At 38.4% G+C, this 21242-nt stretch overlaps 1 protein-coding gene across 3 annotated transcripts in view; it reads right to left on the bottom strand.

Moving 5' to 3' along the window:
* Nucleotides 1-11850: 11850 nt before the first annotated feature.
* Nucleotides 11851-21242, bottom strand: part of LOC102122033 (cytosolic beta-glucosidase) — a 124582-nt gene continuing 115190 nt past the window's right edge. For all 3 annotated transcript variants that reach the window (XM_065544823.2, XM_005554583.5, XM_065544824.2), the window contains one exon: nt 11851-12704. In XM_065544823.2, coding sequence (XP_065400895.1) covers nt 12489-12704 — 216 coding nt within the window. In that variant the 3' untranslated portion in view covers nt 11851-12488. The remainder of the gene's footprint in view (nt 12705-21242) is intronic.

Below are 21242 nucleotides of genomic sequence, written 5' to 3'. Positions count from 1 at the left end.
ACAACATGGGCCACAAGCATGTGAGGCACAGGCTCAGCTCCTTCTCTGGGGGTAGCTCAGCATGTTGACTCAAGATGGCTCTCTCAGGTGGGCTCCAAGTCTCTGAGGACTGTAGGATTCTCCAGTAGCAAAGACTGCAGGTGTCCACAGTGGCAATAGGGGCTGCTGGGGTCCTCTTTTTTACATTCCCTCCACAGGGAGAAGTTCCTCCTGGTTCTGAGCTCACCTTAATTAGGGGAATGAAGTGGGAGAGGCATGGTGCGTCCTCCTCTTCTCTGTGCAGCCATCCTGGGTTTCTGTGGTCTACAGGATTTCTGTTGCCTCCTTGCTGTTCTCCGATGCTCTCCTTCAGTTATTTTGGTCAAAATGTAGTTTTTTGTTTGTTGTTTGTTTTTCTGGCAGTGAGGGAAGGGGAGCAGGGAGAGCACTACTAGGAGCTTCTAGTGGACCCTCTTGCTCACATCTTCAAACTTAATTTTTAACAGATGAGAGAAGGATGGCTCCTTTTTTGCTATTACCGTAAGCACAGGCTTGGTCTTCCTAATGGACAATCCAGCAATGTTTTCACATAAATTGGAAGTTTCATGAGGACCAAAACTATTTCAGTCTTAGTCACAATGTATTCTCAGTGCCAGCACAATGCCTGAATCAAGATGGATTCTTAAATAAATGTCTGATTAAAGAATAAATGAGTGGGTGAGTGAGTGGATGGAGAGAAATAGAATGAGGAAAAAAGATAAAGTAATGGAGCAGAAAGGGGGAGAGAAGAAAAAGAGAGGAGAGATAAAGGGAAAGAAGGAGGGAGCAAGGAAAGGCAGAAGAAAATAAGCCACTTGGTTACTATCTTAATTTTGCTATAGGTTGGGGAGAGATGTGTTGGTCTTAAACTCCCTGGTTCATTGCTAGGCCTCAAAGAATCATCTGTTTCATTATTGCTTAATTCTGGAATAAATGTTGCCATTATCCTTTTGTGGAATTATAAACTGTGTCTTTATTTACTTACATGGCATAATTTTCAAATACATGACATCCCATTGCTCATGTTGCCTTTTTCATGGAATTAGGAAAATGTAGCCTAAGTCTCAAACTTGCAACGGCCATCCAATGAATGAGTAGGGCCTGCTTTGTGGATAGGGCTGTGATATGTGGCATTAGCTATCCAACAGTTACAGTCCTTGGAACTTCTGTATTCTGTCACCCTAGAAAATGAACATCAGTTGTGCTGACAGCTTCTTTTCCCTATTCAGCCCTTTCTAATGAATCTATTCTAAACTGAGATATGTATTTAAATACTTTTTACATGCTATATCAAAACAGTTATATTAACTTGTGCCTACCAAATCCCACGCAAATTACAGGGAGCTTACACATTTGATACATTGAGCCAAAATGGAGCTTTTAGATGATATCAATCTAATAAGGTGCCAATAAATGACAATGATGCAGACCTTATTTTCTACTTTGTTGATAAGAAACAATACAATGCTTTGACATAGCATCCAAATTCATAAAATAAGCAGCCAAGAATAAATTTATTCCACAGGCTGAAGTGGAGAAAAGAAGGCTCATATGCTGTGAAAACAACAACAATGACAATGACAAAAATCTTATATCTTTAGGTCCTCAGATCCTAATGTGACAAGGATATTATTATCCAGTGGAGTCATAAGGCCTTTTATAGAGATATTTTCCCCCTTAGCCCTGTTATTTTAATTTGTGCACAGATTTTAACACAGGCAATTTCCTTCTGCAAGGGCTTTTCACTAATAGAATTATACTGTCTAAGCTGAAAATGGCCTTTGGTTCTTAGTCCACTGGGCTCAAAAGATTATTTTCTTGTGGTGGAGAGCTCTCCACACTACCTGGGAGCCCACTATTATCTGCACTGAGCACCCCAATCCTCTACATCCTTCAAGAGGCTACACAGCTGGACCCAGCATGAAAATGACAAGCATTAGAAAGCTCCAAGAGTTTATTTTCCTCTGCCTGGGCATCACAGCTTCTGGATTCCCGTCAATGCCATCACAACACATGCCTTTCAATAAGAAGTGATCCTAACAGGATTAAATGTAATTCAGAGTCAATGAGGAGAAGTTTGCCATCAGGCAGAATTATAATAGACAGTATGATCAGAAGGTAGAGAATTTGGAAGGTTTTCAGGGATGCATTCTATTGTTAAAAAAAATTGAAACACAGAGGGGAAAAAATGTTCATTCTCAGCCAAATTTTTCACCAGTTCCCTTTTGCACACAAATCCATTCGTGGTCTGTATTAGTCCATTATCCACGCTGCTATGAAGAAATACCAAAGACTGGGTCATTTATAAAGAAAGAGGTTTAATTGACTCACAGTTAAACACGGCTTGGAGGCCTCAGGAAACTTACAATCATAGTGGAAGGGGAAGCAAACACGTCCTTCTTCACATGGCAGCAGGAGAGAGAAGTGCAAAGAAAAGGGGAAAAAAAACCCTTGTAAAACCATCAGATCTCGTGAAAAACTCACTCACTATCAAGAGAATAATATGGGGTCCTGCCCCGATTATCTAATCACCTCCTACAAGGTCCCTCCCACAACACATGGGGATTACAATTAAAGATTAGATTTGGGTAGGGACATAGAGCCAGACCATATCTCAGTTTATTTAAGTAACAAGAACTGTGTATTGCAGTTTTAGGGAGGTAAAAAGAGAGAAAGACATTTGCAGGAAAAGGAAGAACACAGTGTGATTTCTCCAGTCATCTTCATTGCTATACAAATGCTAAATAAACTGTTTTCACTTTTGCACAACATGGAACTCGAACCCATAAAAGGTACATGGAGCCCACTACAGAATTATACTTCACTCAGGACAGCTCTTAAATCACCACTCTATAGGCAGTAGCTTTGGGAGGTGGCCACTCTTCTGGAAGGCAACCTTCCATCTTCTGGGCATAATGGATCTGGAAAAGTAGCAGCGAAACTGAGAAACTCTAGTCCAGGGAAGAATAAGCTCACACTGCAAGAAGAATAAGATACTTTCAAGGAACCACCAGTGAATGCCCTTCACTGGAATCAATTGCTCTTGTATAGATGCAATGAATAAGAAAGTAAGGTGTGCATGTAGCAAGAGCTGGTTGTTTGTAATTATTTCCATAATATTAGAGTCTTTACAACAAAATTAATGGGAAATAATAATAGCTACTACTCAATAGGCATTATAATGAGAACTTAGTGGACAACATTCTAAGTTAGTTTACGTATATCATCTCATTTAATTCTCACTGAAGTTTTATAAAGTATTTTTCCTTAATTTTCACTTTACAAATGGTTAAAATAAAAAGCAAAGATATGAGTAAGTTGCTTGATGTCACACGTTCCTTGAAATGTGGAGCTACAATCATGCATTGGGTTATGTGACACTATTCTCATGCTTAACCATCACATCTGTTCAACTGGTGACTGGATGTGCAAAACTTTAATCATGGGAATAATTTTAATTTGGTCAATGTCATTGCTGGGAAGAGTAACAAGCCTATTAGAAGCCAGTATTCAAAACCAAAATGGCCTGGGTGAATGTAGAAACAAAGAAAATAATCTTTGACATGGACAATCATAATCTTAAAAAAAAAAGAAACTATACCTCCACTACTCTGTGAAATGACTAGCTTTGAGGTATGGAAAATTGGCTGAAGTTTTAGAGACATAGACCATCTTATGATGAAAGGTTGTGGTGTGGCTGTGTCAGGGCAGCCCATTGAAAATAACCAGGAGTCAAACCCTGGTGCCAGGCCTGGTTCTGCTACAACCTTGTGGGGAAAGAATAGAAGGCAGCATATTAAGGTCTACAGTCAGAGTGTATGGATCTCAATATTGGCTTCACCACTTCCCAGCTCCATTGTTTACACAAGTTACTGATCTCTGCTTTGCCTCAACTTACTCATCTATAGAATCGGGAAAATAATCATAGAATGTATGTTACAAAGTTTTTGTGAGGATTAAGTGAGTCAATCCACATCTTAAGTTTTCATTGCAAATAAGAACTTGACTACTTAATATCTATTCCATCAGTGACTTAATATGCATTTATAAATTACTTAGATATGCCAAATATTGTGATAGATACTGGAAATTTAATGCGAATACGACTTCAAGTTGTTCACCATTTGAAAGGACAAAGTAGCTCACAACCACCAAAACATTGAAAACGTTATGTGTGTATCATACTACACCTGTGAGAGTGGTTATTATCAAAAAGACAAAACATAAGTGCTGGCGAGGATATGAAGGGAAGGAAATCCTTGCACACCGTTGTTGGGAAGGTAAGTTAGTATAGCTATTCTGGAAAACGGCATGGGGATTTCTGAAAAATAACAAACATATGAAAAAAACTCATCATCACTGGTCATCAGAGAAATGCAAATCAAAACCACAGTGAGATACCATCTCATGCCAGTTGGAATGGCGATCATTAAAAAGTCAGGAAACAGCAGAGGCTAGAGAAGATGTGGAGAAATAGGAATGCTTTTACACTATTGGTGAAAGTGTAAATTAGTTCAGCCATTGTGGAAGACAGTGTGGCGATTCCTCAAGGATCTGGAACTAGAAATACCATTTGACCCAGCAATCTCATTACTGGGTATATACTCAACGAATTATAAATCATTCTCTATAAAGACACATGCACATGTATGTTTATTGCAGCACTGTTCACAATAACAAAGACTTGGAATCAATCCAAATAAATGCCCATCAATGACAGACTGGATGAAGAAAATATGGCACATATACACCATGGAATACTACACAACCATAAAAAGGAATGAGTTCATGCCCTTTGCAGGAACATGGATGATGCTAGAAACCATCATTCTAAGCAAACTACACAAGAACAGAAAACCAAACACCACATATTCTCACTCATAAGTGGGAGTTGAACAATGAGAACACATGGACACAGGGAGAGGAACATCACACACCTGGGCCTGTCAGTGGGTGGGGGGCTAGGGGACGAATAGCATTAGGAGAAATACCTAATGTAGATGATGGATTGATTGGTGCAGCAAACCACCATGGCATATGTATACCTATGTAACAAACCTGCACGTTCTGCACATGTACCCCAGAACTCAAAATACAACAAAAAAATTTAAAATATAACTGCTATATGATCCAGCAATCTCACTACTGGACATATATCCAAAGGAAATGAAATCAGAAGCTCAAAAGAAAACATGCATTCCCATGTTCCTTACAGCATTATCCACAATAGTCAAGACATGGAATCAACCTAACTGTCTATCAACAGGTGAACAGATAAAGAAAATGTGGGAGACACAGACACATACATACATATGGATACATATATGTGGATGGAATACATATAAACTAATATATGTATATACATACAAATCCACACAATAGAATACTATTCAGCCTTTAACAAGAACAAAATTCTGTATTTGGAACAACACAAATGAGCCTGGAAAGTATTATGTTAAGTGAAATATGTCAGGCACAGAAACACAAATACTGAGTTACCTCACTTATATGTTAAATCTAGACAAGTGGGTCTCATAGAAGTAGAGAGTAAAATGGTGGTTACCAGGGACTAGGGGTGGGAGTAGAAAGGGGTTGGGGAGATGTTGGTGAAAAAAAAATTATGGGTGACAGAGATATAAATTAGTGATTATAGACTAGACTAGAGGAAGCAGTTAATTTTTAAGTATCTCAAAACTTTAACAAGTTTTACTTTAAAAATATGTTACAAAGAAAAGATTAATGTTTGAGGTAAAGGATACCCCAGTGGCCTGAATTTGGTCATTGCACATTGTATATGGGTATCAAAATATCACATGTACTAAAAAATTACAATTATTACATATCCATTTAAAAATTATTACCATTTTAAAAATATCTGTTGTCTTACTGTGCACCTAGATGGAGTATTGCATATACTGGCCAAAGTCTATCAATTGGACCATTGTTCATATTCGGAGCCATTGCTGACCTACCCTTTTCCATTGTCCAAATATTCAATAAATTATCTTGACTGCTGAATTTTGTCTTTATCTTTAAATGTATTTTTGCAATAATAAAAGGAAAAGAAGCTAAGTATGAAAAACATGGGAATAAATTATAAAGAAGAGAGAAAAATTAGCTATAACACCACAACCTGGAAAAAAATTTAGATATTCATAGTGGTTATTTCTTTCCATCTGTTCTCTTTTTTTTGTGTGCGTATATATATACACACATATATGTGTGTGTATATACATATACACATATGTGTGTGTGTGTATATATATATAGAGAGAGAGAGGTTGCAATATGTGCCCTATATCTAATGTATTGCATAAATATATTATTAACTCTTTCATATACATTTTTAATTTTTCATTTTGAAATAATTTTGTATTTACAGAAGAGTTTCAAGAGAGTACACAGACTTCTATATATTCTGCACCAAGCATTTCCTAATGGTAATTGTCATATATTTATCAAAACTAATGAGTTAACGCTGATAAAGCAGTATTAATCAAACTGCAGGCTTTATTTGGATTTCCCAGTTTTTCCACTAATGTTCTTTCTTCTGTTCCAGGATCTAATCCAAAAACCCATCTTGCATTTCAGTTCCCATGTACTTTAGATACATTAATTACAATTATAAATTAACTTTCCATGTATATGTACTTCCCACCCCACATAGGGCTCTTAACACATCAACTATACTCTACCATAAGAAGCTTTCAATCTGGTTTCTATATCCCATTTCCTTTACTATTCCTCAAAGTGTTACCTGTAAATCATCACCCTCCTGCTCAGAAACCTTCAACCTTACTCTGAGAGAAAACGGAAGGGTCTTTGGAGAACATTAGAGACTCTCCACTTTCAAGTCCCAGCCTGCCTGCTCTCTTCCCTGAGGTGAACTGGCCTGAGCACTGCCCCCAACAGCCCACAGGCTTTAGCTTTCTACTTCCATATTTTTACTTATATTATTTGTATTATCACTCAGGTTACTTTTTAATTGTATTATTTTCCCTCGTCCATGAAAGCCATCCCCACCCACCTCATGCTCCTCTGCTTATACACAGACATGCATCCCTTAATGACAGGGATATAGTCGGAGAAATGCATTGTTAGGCAATGTCATCATTGTGCAAACATCGTAGAGTGCACTTACGCAGATCTAGGTGGTGTAGCCTACTACATACCTAGGCTATATGGGAGAGCCAATTGCTCCTAGACTACAAACCTGTATAGCATGTGACTGTACTGAACACTGCAGGCAATTGTAGCACAAGACCAGGTTTTGTGTAGCTAAACATATCTAAGCACTGAAAAGATAAGGGGAAAATACAGTATAAAAGGTTTTTTAAAAGGTTAAAAATGATACGGCACTTACCACCAATAGAGCTTTTGAGACTGGAAGTTGCTCTGGGTGAGCCAGTGAGTGAGTAGTGAGTGAATGTGATAGGACATCACTGTACACGAAGACTTTACAAACGCTGTATACTTTGGTTATACTAAATTTATAAAAAGAAATTTTCTTTCTTCGATGATAAATTAATCTTAGCTTAAAATAACCTTTTTACTTTATAAACTTTTAATTTCCTTAATTTTTGACTCCTTGGTAACACCATAGCTTAAAACACACATTTTACAGATGTGCAAAAATATTTTTATATCCTTTTTCTATAAGCTTTTTCCTATTTTTATTTATTTTATTTTACTTTTCCATTTTTTTGTTGAAAACTATGATATAAACACACTCCTTGTCCTAGGTCTACACGGGGTCAGGATCATCAATGTCAGTCCTCCACCTCCACACCTTGTCCCACTGGAAGGTTTTCAGGGACCATAACAGGCATGGAGCTGTCTTCTCCTATGATAACAATGCCTTCTTCTGGAAGACTTCCTGAAGAATCCGCCTGAGGTTATTTTACAGTTAACTTTTTTTCATTAGTAGAATGAGAACACTTTAAAAGAATGGTTACAAGTATAGTAAACGCATAAAACAGTATCAATCTGTTATGATCGTTATCAAATACTATGTATCACACACACTCATATATCCTAGACTTTTATGCAACTGGTACCACAGTAGGTTTGTTTACACCAGCATCACCACAAAAACATCTTAGCACAATGCATTGTGCTAAGATTTCATGAGGGCTACGATGTCACAAGGTGATAGGGATTTTTCAGCTCTATTATAATTTTTTGGCACCATCATCGTGTATGTGGTTTGTCATTGACCTGAACGTTGTTATGTGAAACATAGCTGTACAACTCTGATTCTCTGAAAATTCACCCAGCATTGTTTGCTGTCATTTTAGTCTCTATCCTAGTTCCCCAACCAGTTCATGAACTTCTTTGGAGAACTGTCTTGTCTGCAGTATTGCATCTCTATAAAGTATTGCACAGTTTAGTTTAATCAATATGTACTGATTAAGCAGCTGGACACCGTCAACTCTAATGATATATGTAGTGTCATCTCCGGGTGTCCAGTCCAGCACTTAAGGAGCTTGGAAGTTGTCACTCTCATCATTTAAGGAGCTCAGAACTTGTCACTCCCATCCTAACACAAGCAAAAAAGCCAAACAGAAAATTAACATCTCTTTTTAGAGTCATCAGAGAATTAAGGTCATACGAAAAACCACTGACACCAAAATTAGAGACACAGACAGGCAAAACATGAATCCCACCTTAACAGGACAGAAACTCATGAACAGATACTTCTGTGGGAAGATAGTCCCAGAACAGGAAAAGCCAAACTATAATTGATGAATTGCTGGGGGCTCAGTGTGGACAAGTTTGAGAGTTTAAAATAATAGCTCGACACTCACTGTGCCTTTACCATGCTTCAGAATATAAACATGTTATATCTATCAGCTTCACTAACTCTCACAACAGTCTTATAAGGAAGTTTATCTCCATTTTACAGATAGGGAAACTGAAGCATGGGAAACTTGAGTAAGTTACTTAATGTCACTTGAATTATAAACATCATAGCCCGGATTTGAATCCAGGTGAGTTGACTCAGGAGCCCGCACTCTTAATGATGACATTACATTTGCCTGATACCAGATACAAACAACCACTGCGGCAAGGTCATCTAGGTCGGTCGTTGCTCAGGTATCACATTCAGACACTGGGAAAGCCTGGGATCACAGGCCTTGTCTACTACTCTCTTCAAGACACACTCAGCAACTCACACAGTTGGGGGTTGTTCTTTCCTGTGGCCGGCCCTACCTTGGCACTTCAATCCCCACCTCCCCATCTTACCTACTGCCACAGTTAGTAAGGTTTATTCTCCCTTCACATCACCATCACCCATATTATGAAAGACCATCGTCAAAAGTCTCTATGTCACACTTTTCCTAATTTCATTCTTTAGGGCTCAGCATGCTTTGTACTCTCTACCATGTCCCTCCTAGGACAAGAGCCTAAAATATTCTGATTAGTGATGAATATGTGTTCTCTGGGTGAGGCGTATTGCTAATAATTAAACAGTATTAATTCTACCAGCTTTGATTATACTCTGCTCTCTCAGTAATAAGGCTCAGTATTCCATTTTCATTCTGCTTAGCATTGAGTAATAGAATTGGTGTTTAAGAATTATCATATAAATCTACTTTTCGGTCAGCGAGTGTTGGAGGTTTTTTTCAATATATTACAAATGTATTCATTATTCCCTAGTTCATAAAAATAATTAAAAGCTACAGGCCAAACACAAATTCCTAGAACACGAAAACCTGACTGGCGTCCCACTGCCAAATACCAAGGTTGCCAGCTTCTGAGTTTATGGGTTTCTTAATGAGAACTTCTACCTTCTCATTCGATAAAGGGCTTAGGTGGACAATTCCTCCTGGTGTTCCTAGTATAATTCCTGATATAACCAGGAGTTACAAAGCTAAAACCCTACGCATCTAAAATGAAACTGGGCTACTATTATTTTACATATGTTTTTAGAAATTCAGAAATGACTTGCCCTAAAATAAAAACTGTCAAAAAAATTTCTTAAAAGTGATTCCTAGAATGTAAATAACATGTGTTCATGCTCTTCTAAAAAAGAAAAGAGGGAAATAATAGAGAAGGAAATACAAATAGATCCAATTCATCATTGTGATATCTAGGTTTCTCCTTAGATAAAACAGACATAAAACATGTGCTTTACAAGTCTCAGATGGCCTTCAAGACATCTAAGTACAGTATCTATGGATTTAAGTATAATTAACAACTCTTGTTTTTCTATTTAAAGAATTTTCATTCTGTTTCCTTAACAGGCAAAAGCCAATCAATCTTGTTCTCAAATGCTAATACAAGTAATTAAAAATAACATTAATTGAAATACTGCAGGGGCTGTTAGGTTTTTAGATGGTGAGTTATTTTTTTTTTTCCTTCATCTTAACCTTGTGGCTATACTAATTTACAGGACCAATTAAGGAAGCACCCTTTGTATGATCCATCTCTAGGATAAAGAGCTGGCCTTTAAAACCCAGCAAAGAACTACAGAAGGCCACAGCACTGTGAGTTAGCTTGGGCACCAGCAGCTAGAATCTTTATTTCACCTGGTAGACCAAACATGACAGATCGTCTTATTTATAGTGTGAATATTAATTTTTTGGTTTTGGTAACAAAACTACAGTGCTCATTTGTATTGTTGTAAAACTTGTAAATATGCCCTGTAGGATAAGTAATATTCAAAGCAACATTCTAATTAAAAGGAAAACTCAGTTGTCTTGCAAGATAAAATAAAAGGGCACATAAATTGTAAATAAGATACATGGTAAAAATGAAAAAGACAGGCTGGATAGGAGAGGAATGAAATAAGATTTGGAAATGTGCTTCTTAAATGAACACAAATTGTGAGATAATGTCTTGTTGAACAATAAAAATAACAAACCAGTGGCAAAGATGTAATAGAATTTCCTCTGTATACCATTTTAATCTTAATATAATTTTCCCCAGTGCATCCATGTTTATTGAACTACTACAACCATTTCTTTCTCACTCTGTCCAAAGTTACTGAGAGTGTGTTTCTTTGCTGTAAATAATTCCCTGATTATGAACATGAGAACGATCCAGAAATTGACCACAGTTTATAAAAGAAAAAAAAATGACAGAGCATCTGCTCAGGGCCAAAAGCCTTATGAGAATGCCAAAAGCATGTGCCGTTTCCTCAGGGAAGCAGGGGTTGAATGCAAAAAACCATTTTCCCTTCCTCCTGCATAAGGCAACTCCACACCTCTATTTCTTTGTTCCTGTCTTCAGAAAATGCAGGGAAGACTTCCATGGTACCTCAAACTACAGTTTGCTGCAATGTGAGAATAGGGCTGATGCCAAGGAAGTGTCAAGTCCAGTTAATCAGAACCCAAATGCCTTGAGAAAGATGCACAACAGTATGGCCTCAGTTTCTCAGTCTGCAAAATGGGGATGATCATAGTTACACCTCTTAGCTTCAAGTCTAATAGGTAACTAGGTGCTTAGTAAACTCTACTGAAATATGGATGTGAAAGGTCAAGCTCCACATATGTGAAGGGTTTGCTGGAGGGGAGACATGGAGTCCAGAAGGAGCCCTGACTCTACTCCTGACCCCTACCTTAGGAAGTTCAGCAAAATGTCCATCTCCAGTCAATCCCATACCAACCTCAGACATTTCAATTACCAGGGTAATAAATCCCCACCCCACCTTTGCCTACACTGAGGTCGGTCATTCACTTCATGTTATTTTTCACGAGGTTCTTAAGGTTCTAAACTTTAAAGAAATATTCAAAAGTGGAAATTATGCCCTGCTTATCACTTGGCTTTTAATTTGGCACCACTCTGCAGTAGGAATCTGTTTTTTACTGAACATCAACACTCAAATACTTTTTCTGCCATTGAAAGTCTAATTTATTCTATTATTTTATTACTTTTCAAAAGTTCATTAGGCAAAAGGGAGATGTACTTGTCCAAACACACAAAATATGTGCCGAATATATTAACAAATAGATTATCAATTCACTATTTTGTTGAAATGAATGCATAACTGTATAATGTGACTAACTTTTAACTTTGATTTTTTATGTAGAAAAATTATGGATCACATGACAGTGGATCTCCTAAGCAAAAATAGCTTATGGAACCGGAATGATTAAGTACTCTTATAATAAATGATCACCTGTTACAGTTGCAAATCATGGGTATATTATCTTTATAAACTTTGCATTTTTTTTCTAGAAAAATGTCTAAGGATTTAAATTTACGTTTCCAGGTCTATCTGATTTTGCAATATAAAAATCAAGGTTAGTGGTTTTCTCTTCTACTTTTTTTAAAAACCTAATTGATCCGAATGCAAATAAAGTAAAGGCCATTATTAAACACTTCATGAGGCATTACATATTCAGACTTTATCATCACAGATCCACTGATATTAGATGTTGATTACAGAAGTAAGTTGAGATTGCCTGAAAGATCATCACCAAAGCAGATCTCCTTTTCAAAAGCAGAGGCTTCTCCTGTATTTCTCAGCCATCTTGCCTACAGATGTGCTTCAAGGCCATTGTTTCGGATGATCTTGGCGTATTCCTTGGCCGATGTGTAAGGGACTCGGGGTCTAGCTGGGTCTTCAAAATCAACATGGAAGAGACCAAACCGGCTGCTGTACCCCTGGTTCCACTCAAAGTTATCCAGAAGAGACCACGCACAATATACTTGAAGATTGACTTTATCAAGTTGGATAGCTGAAATTAAAAAAAAAAAAAATCATCATTTCTGGGAAGGCCTTATGAGAACATAGACAAAATCACTCATGAACAGTCTGCATCTCTTTCTCCGTCTTTGCAGGAGATCACAGTGGGAGAAGACAAAACCTGTTCTCTATCCCCCTTTTCCAAACAAAGAGATAAGTATGTAAGGTAATGCATGCTAATTAGCTTGATTTAGCCATTCTACAATGCCGTACATATACCAAAGCATCATGTTGTACACCTTAAATACATCCAATTTTTATTTGTCCATTTTAAAAATCCCCTTTTTCAGTTTTCTGCTTGAATCAAGCAGGGACTTAATTCAATAAATTGTTAAATATTATTCTAATTATTCGGCTATTCATTCATTTCAAATTTGCTTTATTCATTCCTTTACTCAACGAACAGTTTTTCGGTACCTACCACTTTTCAGGCACAAGGACACACGCACAAGGTCCCCTCTGGTACCTAGAAAGGTACTCAATAAAGACACTTTTCCATTTCTAAGTACAGCCTCCAGATATTCCAGAAAGTCCACTAGAAAATTGGAAGAGATAACAGTAGCATGCCTGAGGAAGCCTCAGAGGTTACCTGCTGTCCCAATGGTCAAACCGAGACTTGTCTTACAATTCTGAAGAGAGAGAGCCTCCAAAATGAAAAGAGTCAAGGGTCAGCATACAGCTTTAGCCATGACTATCTCCTAGACTGAGGGAGTACAGAAATGCTCTGGCATCCTTTCTTAGTCTGATAGGGTGGCCATAACAGCACACCATATACTGGGTGACTTATAAAGAGAAAAAATGTATTTCTCACAGTTCTGAAGGCTGGGAAATCCAAGATCAAGGTGGCAACAGATTTGGTGTCTTGTGTGGGACTGTATCCTGTTCATAGACGAGTGTCTTCTTGCTGTGTCCTCATAAGGCAGAAGGAGCCGGGGAGCTATCTCATATCCCTTCTTATAAGAGCACTTATCCCATTTATGAGGGCTCCATCCACATGACTTAATCACCACCCAAAGGCCCCACCTTTGGGATACTGGGAGCTAAGATGTCAATCTGAATTTGTTGGGGGGTTGCGGGGGACAAAGCTTTCCATCTACAGCACATCCCCTTTGCCCCACACCTAAACTCAAAATGGTGCTTAAGCCCTTTAAGAGCCAAAGCAATGGAGCATCTCTCCACTAAGTGTATACACACATAAATATTTGGTGTAATTTTATTTGTGGATGCCCAGAAGCCCATCGACAGACTCCATGTTAAGACTTCAAAATGTAGATTTAACGTATGCAACTCTTCTCCACATAGTTTCACACTGGTTTCCATCACTTTACTCAGGGAATTTAGATTACATTTTCTTAGCATTTCAAGCTTCGCAAAACTCTGAGGTCTTGTGAGTCCTTGCATTGCGCATTTTCTTTTTTAAAACCAGAATAAATAAACCCAACCTATGGAATATGCTTCCTAAAACACGAAATACCCATTTTTCAGTAGAGAAATTAAATGAAAAGGCCAGTTGCCTTATAAGATGCATATATTTCTAAATAAGCTGGGTGAGAATAAACATTCATATACTAAATCATATTTTAATTGTTTCAGAGATTGCTTTCAACCAAAATGACCCCTCTAGTTAAATATTCAGCAGGGCAATACCTAACCTTTAATTTTTTCATTGGTGTCCATTTTGTCTTTCAGATCTCTTAAAAGCACTATATCTATATTCCACTACACATGTGTTGGTCTCCAAACATTCTTGGAATTTTTTTCTATGGATATTCTGTAGACAAAAGACCCCCAACAGTTTGACATATAACCCCCTCAACATTTGTGCATGGAGGTGTAAGATCTGCTTTGCTTAGAGAGTTTTTTATAAATAGCCTTGAGGCAGGAATTAAGCCAAGCTGGATTGACTCCTTTAAATTTTGTTTTAATTTTCAATTTTTGTGAGTGCATAGTAGGTGTATATATTTATGGGGTACCTGAGATATTTTGATATAGCCATGCAATGTATAATAACCACATCATGGCAAATGGCACAGGACACAATGTCAACCATAAGACTGTCCTCACTGTGACACCAACCACGACCACACGGTAACTGATGTGATTTACCGTGATGTTGTTATTACACATTGCATGTCTATATCAAAGCGTCTCATGTATCCATCCCCTTAAGCATTATCCTTCATGTTACAAACAATCCAATTATACTTTTAATTATTTTTAAATGTACAATTATATTATTATTGACTGTAGTCACCCTGTTGTGCTATCAACAACTAGGTTTTATTCTTTCTTTCTATTTTTTATACCCATTAACCATTCCCACTTTGCCCCCTCCTACAAACCCTCCACTACCCTTCCCAGTCTCTGGTAACTATCATTCTACTCTCTATCTCCATGAGTTCAATAGTTTTAAATTTTAGCTCCCACAAATAAGTGAGAACATGTGAAGTTTGTCTTTCAGTGCCTGGCTTATTTCACTTAACATAATGTCCTCCAGTTCCATCCGTGTTGTTGCAAATAACAGTATCTCACTCCTTTTATGGCCGAATAGTACTCCATTGTGTATATGTATTACATTTTCTTTATCCACTCATTGATTGTTGAACACATAGGTTGCTTCCAAATCTTGGCTATTGTGAATAGTGCTGTAACAAACATGGATGTACACTGATTTCCTTTCTTTGGGGTACATACCCAGCAGTGGGATGGCTGGATGGTGGCTCTATTCTTAGTTTTCTGAGGAACCTCTACACTGTACTCCACACTGGTTGTACGAATTTACATATTAGCTCTTCTTAAATAAACATTGTTGAGAAATAAGAAATATAGCAATAAGTACATAAGCTGTGCAGGAATAAAAGCATTACTAGATATTCCTTTTACTCCTACCTGTCCACATTTGCTATGTGTGTCTCCTCCTCCCTCTGTCAGTTATAATCTGGAAAATATCAATGTTTTATATAATTTATTTTTTAAGAACCCAGGTTTAGTACTGGATGGCATATCTCTAAGAATCAAAATGATCTGGCCAGGTGCGGTGATTCATGCCTTTAATCCCAGCACTTTGGGAGGCTGAGGTGGCTGGATCACCTGAGGTCAGGAGTTTGAGACCAGCCTGGCCAACATGGTGAAACCCTGTCTCTACCAAAATTCCAAAAATTAGCTGGGTGTGGTAGTGGGCACCTGTGGTCCCAGCTACTTGAGAGGCTGAGGCAGGAGAATCACTTTTACCTGGGAGGCAAAGGTTGCAGTGAGCCGACATCATGCCATTGCACTCCAGCGTGGGCAACAGAGTGAGACTCCAACTCAAAAAGAAAAAAATAAATATATATATATATATATATCTCAAAGCCAAATACCAGGCCAGAAAACAATAGTCTCTTTTGCCTTGTAATTCAATCTGGGGACATGTGAGAATCTGCATATTTTCTTTCTCATTTGCAGAACTACTGCCCAACAAGAAATCCTGCCAGGTATAAAGCCAGACAGTTTCTGAAAACACACATGGTCCCACTGAACACACATAAAAGGATTGATTCATGTGCTAAACCACTGGACAAAAACGATGCCTTGCCTGCTTGGAAGGGAACAAAAAGGAAATCTTGACAATTTCATTGTTAACTGCCAGGAGTTCCGCAGCAGGCACTAAACTGCCCTGCCCGGGTGACACTGGTGAATGTCTGTGCATTTTCATTGCAAGAACATTCAAGTAGAGAATTACTACCTAGTTAGGACTGAGGAACTAGTCTGCTGGAATCTTCCTCACTGTGCCACCACTGGGAAAAATTATAAAACCACATTGGAACCTGCATGCCTCTCCTCTTCCAATCTCCTCAAGAACCGAAAGAGACCATCATTACATTTCTTGCCACCATGATTTATGAGGTCCTAAATCTTGCCAAGAAAAAAAAAACAACAACATTTCTATGAGTTCACTTTCTGTTTCCAGAGTTGGAGTCAAAATAAACACAGGAGCTTTGGGTGAGTATGGAGTACACTAGGATAAAAACGACATGCACCACAAAGTCAGGGTGTGGGTTTAGACTACGAGACCAGTGGAAAACGTCTCACAGTAAGCAGGTTGGAAATAAAAATGTAAGAGAAATATCTAAACCTTGCTAATATGTTATAGCTTCTCTCAGGCTGTTCTAATTATAAATACCCTATGCGGGCTAGGTGCGGTGGCTCATGCCTGTAATCCTAGCACTTTGGGAAGCCAAAATGGGCGGATCACCTGAGGTCAGGAGTTCGAGACCAGCCTGGCCAACATGGTGAAACCTCGTCTCTACTAAAAACACAAAAATTAGCCGGGCATGGTGTCATGTACCTGTAGTCCCATCTACATGGGAGGCTAAGGCAGGAGACTTGCTTGAACCCAGGAGGTAGCCTGGGTGACTGAGTGAGACTCTGTCAAAAAAACAAACAAACAAACAAACCCTATGCTACTGTTGTACTCTACACATGCACACACACACACACACACACACACACACAAGCACACTGCCCAGTTAGCCAGACTGAAAAGGTTGAGGGCATAACATCAACCATAAGACTGTCCTCACTGTGATACCAACCACAAGATCAATGGTTTGCCAAAATCTCCCTCAGTTTTGGTAATTTGCTAAAAAGACTCACGAAATTCACAAAAAAACTGTTATATTCACAGTTCTGATTTATTACAGGAAGAGATAGAGACTGGCTAAAGAAGGAAATGCATAGCACAGGATCTGAGGGATTCCAAACATGAAGTTTACATATCCTCTCCCCTGGGAGTCAGATGCATTGTCTTCCTGGTATTAACGTGCACGATACACATAGAGAATCGCCAATGAGGAAAGCACACCTGAGCTTCAGTGTCCAGAGTTTTTATGGGGGGGCTGTATTAGTCAGGGTTTTCTTAGAGGGACAGAACTAATAGGATATATATGTATATAAACTATGCTTTCTATATAAAGTATTAACTTACACAATCACAAGATCCCACAATAGGCTGTCTGCAAGCTGAGGAGCAAGGAGTGGCTGTCTGAGTCCCAAAACTGAAGAACTTGGAGTCCAATGTTTGAGCGCAGGAAGCATCCGACATGGGAGAAAGACATAGGCTGGGAGGCCAGGCCTGTCTTGTCTCTTCACGTTTTTCTGCTTGTTTTATATTTGCTGGCAGCTGATTAGATGGTGCCCACCCAATTAAGGGTGGGTCTGCCTTCCCCAGCCCACTGACTCAAAAGTTAATCTCCTTTGGCAACACCCTCACAGACACACTCAGGATCAATATTGCATTTTTCAATTCAATCAAGTTGACACTCAGTATTAACCATAACAAGGGCTTTATTACAAAGGCAGGATTGATCAATTGAGGACCCAAGTGGATTAACTCAGTTTCCTGGTTACCTGATGCCAGGAACCTAAAGCCCCCACATTAAATGTGATTGGTCTTCCTGATGTGATGAGCTCCCAACCTAAAAAAAGAGATTTTTATCAATTATGACATAGATGGCCTCTCAGAAGCTGAGTGCAAAAACCAAACCACTCTTTGGACAAAATTTAATTCTTCACTACGTGTGTGTATACTCACATACATAGAGACATTATTTTAGAAACTCATTACTTTATGATAAGGGACAGAATCTTTGTAAGTTACTGGTTTATGAAACATCCTAATTATGCCTGTGTTTGTCACATTACAAAACTCTAGAAATTGGAAGCCCAGCATCAATGGAATTTATTTTTCTGCAATTTATAAACAGAGGTAGTCTTTGTTTTCAGGATGGTCTAGGGCTTATATAAGATACCCGTGGATGTGACGAAACTATCAAGCTATCAAAAAAAAAAAAAAAAAAAAAAAAAAAAAAAAAAAGAACACTCATCCATAGACCCAAACTGCCATGTCAAGAATCAATGGAAAAATTCAGGGCAGTGCAAAAAGCAGCCGCCTCACAAAGGAAAAAAAAAAGAGAGAGGAATAAAGTGCCAGGAATGAGCAGGGAGAAAAAAATATATAGGACTCTAGATTTTTGTGTTCAACTAATGGCGAGATATAATACTCAAGGAAACCTTCCTAAGGAAAATAAGTAAAGAATGCTGAATAGAGTTTTTAAAAATAAATCTTCTTCAAAACAATGGAAAGCTGAAAAGTTAGTAGAGAATTAACAAAAGAAAGTGGAATTTGAGGTTGGTAGATACAGGAGCTACTTTTGCCTGATGGAATTTTCCAATCTTAGAAAATCTAAATCTTTTTCTATTTCCTGGGGGAAAGCTAGATGTCAAAACTCAGAGTCATAGCAGGTGGGAAGTCTAGTATGAGACCCCACCCAGAGAAGACTACAAACTCAAAAGACAAAACATTCAGTGTAATGGTGAGAGAGTGCCAGACACAAACTAGTCATTGGAAAGTCTTGAGTTTAACCCCTGTTGGTTCAACAAGTGTAAAGTCTGGATCTTGGTTTAAGGTGATGGCATACTGGTAGATCCCCCAAGTACCTGGCAGATGGATATTCAAATTATTTTTGAAAAGAGGGACCTGTATATTCTAAAACTCCAATTGTTATTATAATATTTTAAGTATAATCATCAGCACATAATCAAATATAATGAGAAAGACATGGAAAATCATGACATAAAGAAAAATAAATAACCACAGTCAACAGACAACAGAAACAAACCCACAAAGCACTGAGTTATTAGAACTGTCATACAGACTGCACAACAACCACATTTACCATGCTTAAGGAAAAGAGACAAACTTGAAATATCTTCGAGGTTAGGAACCCATAAAAGCCGAGGTGACGTGTTTGGAAAGGGAACCTCTACAGGCTTACATTTTAATTCCAGCTGCACCAGCTGCTGGCTGGAAGGAGCCTCTCATTTTTCATGAATACAGTGGAGACTCTATTATCTACTCCTAGTGATGTTAAAAAGAGTAAATGAAATAACAAGGAAGGCAGAACCTAAGGTAAAATAAACACCAGGAAGGCACATGGACAGACGAAAGTCCATGTGAAGACACAGCGAGAAGTTAGCCTCTGCTGACAAATGCCGTATCTCCTTTCAGAAATCTGTGGCGATAACTGAGAAACGAGGAAGATGCTTCGGCTCAGCAGGGCCAAATGCCTTTTTAGCCCACTGCTTAGTTGAAATCCAGCTTCATCCCCAGTGGATCAGGAAAAGTTCTCTCAATTCACCATATGTGTGGGTTAATGGTGGCCCCTGCAAAGGATAAGTCTGTCTACCCAAAACTTGTGAATGTGGCCTTATTTGGAAAAAGGGTCTTTGAGAATGTAATTCAATTAAGGCTCTCAAGACGAGATCATCCTGGAAGACAGTGTGCCCTAAATCCAACGACAAGTGTCCTTAGATGATAAGAGAAAGGGCAAAGACATGTAGGAAAGAAGACAATGTGGAGACAGAGGCAGAGATTGGAGTGAAATATCTGCAAGCCAAGGAACACCAAGGGTTGCCAGAAACCACCAGCAGCCAGCATAGAAGCATGGAATCAATTATCCCTTAGAGCCTCCAGAAGGAACCAGTCCTGCTGACACCTTAATTTTAGACTTCTGGCCTCCACAACTGTGAGAGAATAAATTTCTGTTGTTTTAAGCCACCAGGTTGGTGGTAATTTCTTACAGCAGCCACGGGAAGCTAATGCACCATGCTCTTTTAGAGTGGTTGCCAACTGGGCTCTGAGTCCCAAACCACCCACCTGATCTTCCTGGGGGCTTATGAGAACCTCTCTCAAGGCCTGTCAAAGCTGGAGAAAGAAAGCCTTCCAGGGACCCAGCTTGAAGCCAATTTTCTGGCAATTGCACCCACACTCACTTTGAAAGTGTGTTTCTTTGAGTTCGGTTGAAATGCACAAGAGCATTACAATTGGAGGGCATCTCTAGCTGGATAACAGTTTTTGCAAGAAAACTGGCATGTTGGCTGTTTTCCCTTTCATTGGAAAAAAAATAAAATAAAACAACATCAGGAAGATCTAAACATAGAAAATGCATCATAAGCCCCCCGCTCCAACTCCAGCTGAATATCAGTGGCTGGACAACATCTGTGAAAATGCCCAAATAATCCCAGTGCAGGAAGCCCACCTGCAGATGGGAACTCTTAATAGCAAAGACTATGACTTTCTGAAAAGAGAGTCTTTGAAAACCAAAAGCTAATTTTTAAATATTTTATAGGAAAATGCCAATTAACCAGAAAAAACTGCACAGATTTCTTAATTATCAGTATTATTCCTACTACTTACATTAGACTTTGGAGGGAAAAGACTGCAAATAGCAAGTAGTTGAAAGGAATTATATTTTAAAAATCTAAATATTAAAGCTGATCTGAGGCTAGGTTCATGTTCTGGGTCATCTTCTATAACTTCTCTATCAATATTATTTTTACAGTATCTTATCCTCCAGTACAGAAGATTCTTTTATGGGAATGAAATTTCTTCTCAACAAGGGAATTTCTCTTCTATTGGAAAAGCTGCCTTCTTTACCCCATTCCCTCTCTTTCTCTTTACTTTCCTTTCTTTCTTTTGTTTTTCCCCTCT

The sequence above is a fragment of the Macaca fascicularis genome, chromosome 5, assembly GCF_037993035.2.
Source record: "Macaca fascicularis isolate 582-1 chromosome 5, T2T-MFA8v1.1".
Lineage (NCBI taxonomy): Eukaryota > Metazoa > Chordata > Mammalia > Primates > Cercopithecidae > Macaca > Macaca fascicularis.
This window is presented reverse-complemented; position numbering and strand designations above follow the sequence as displayed.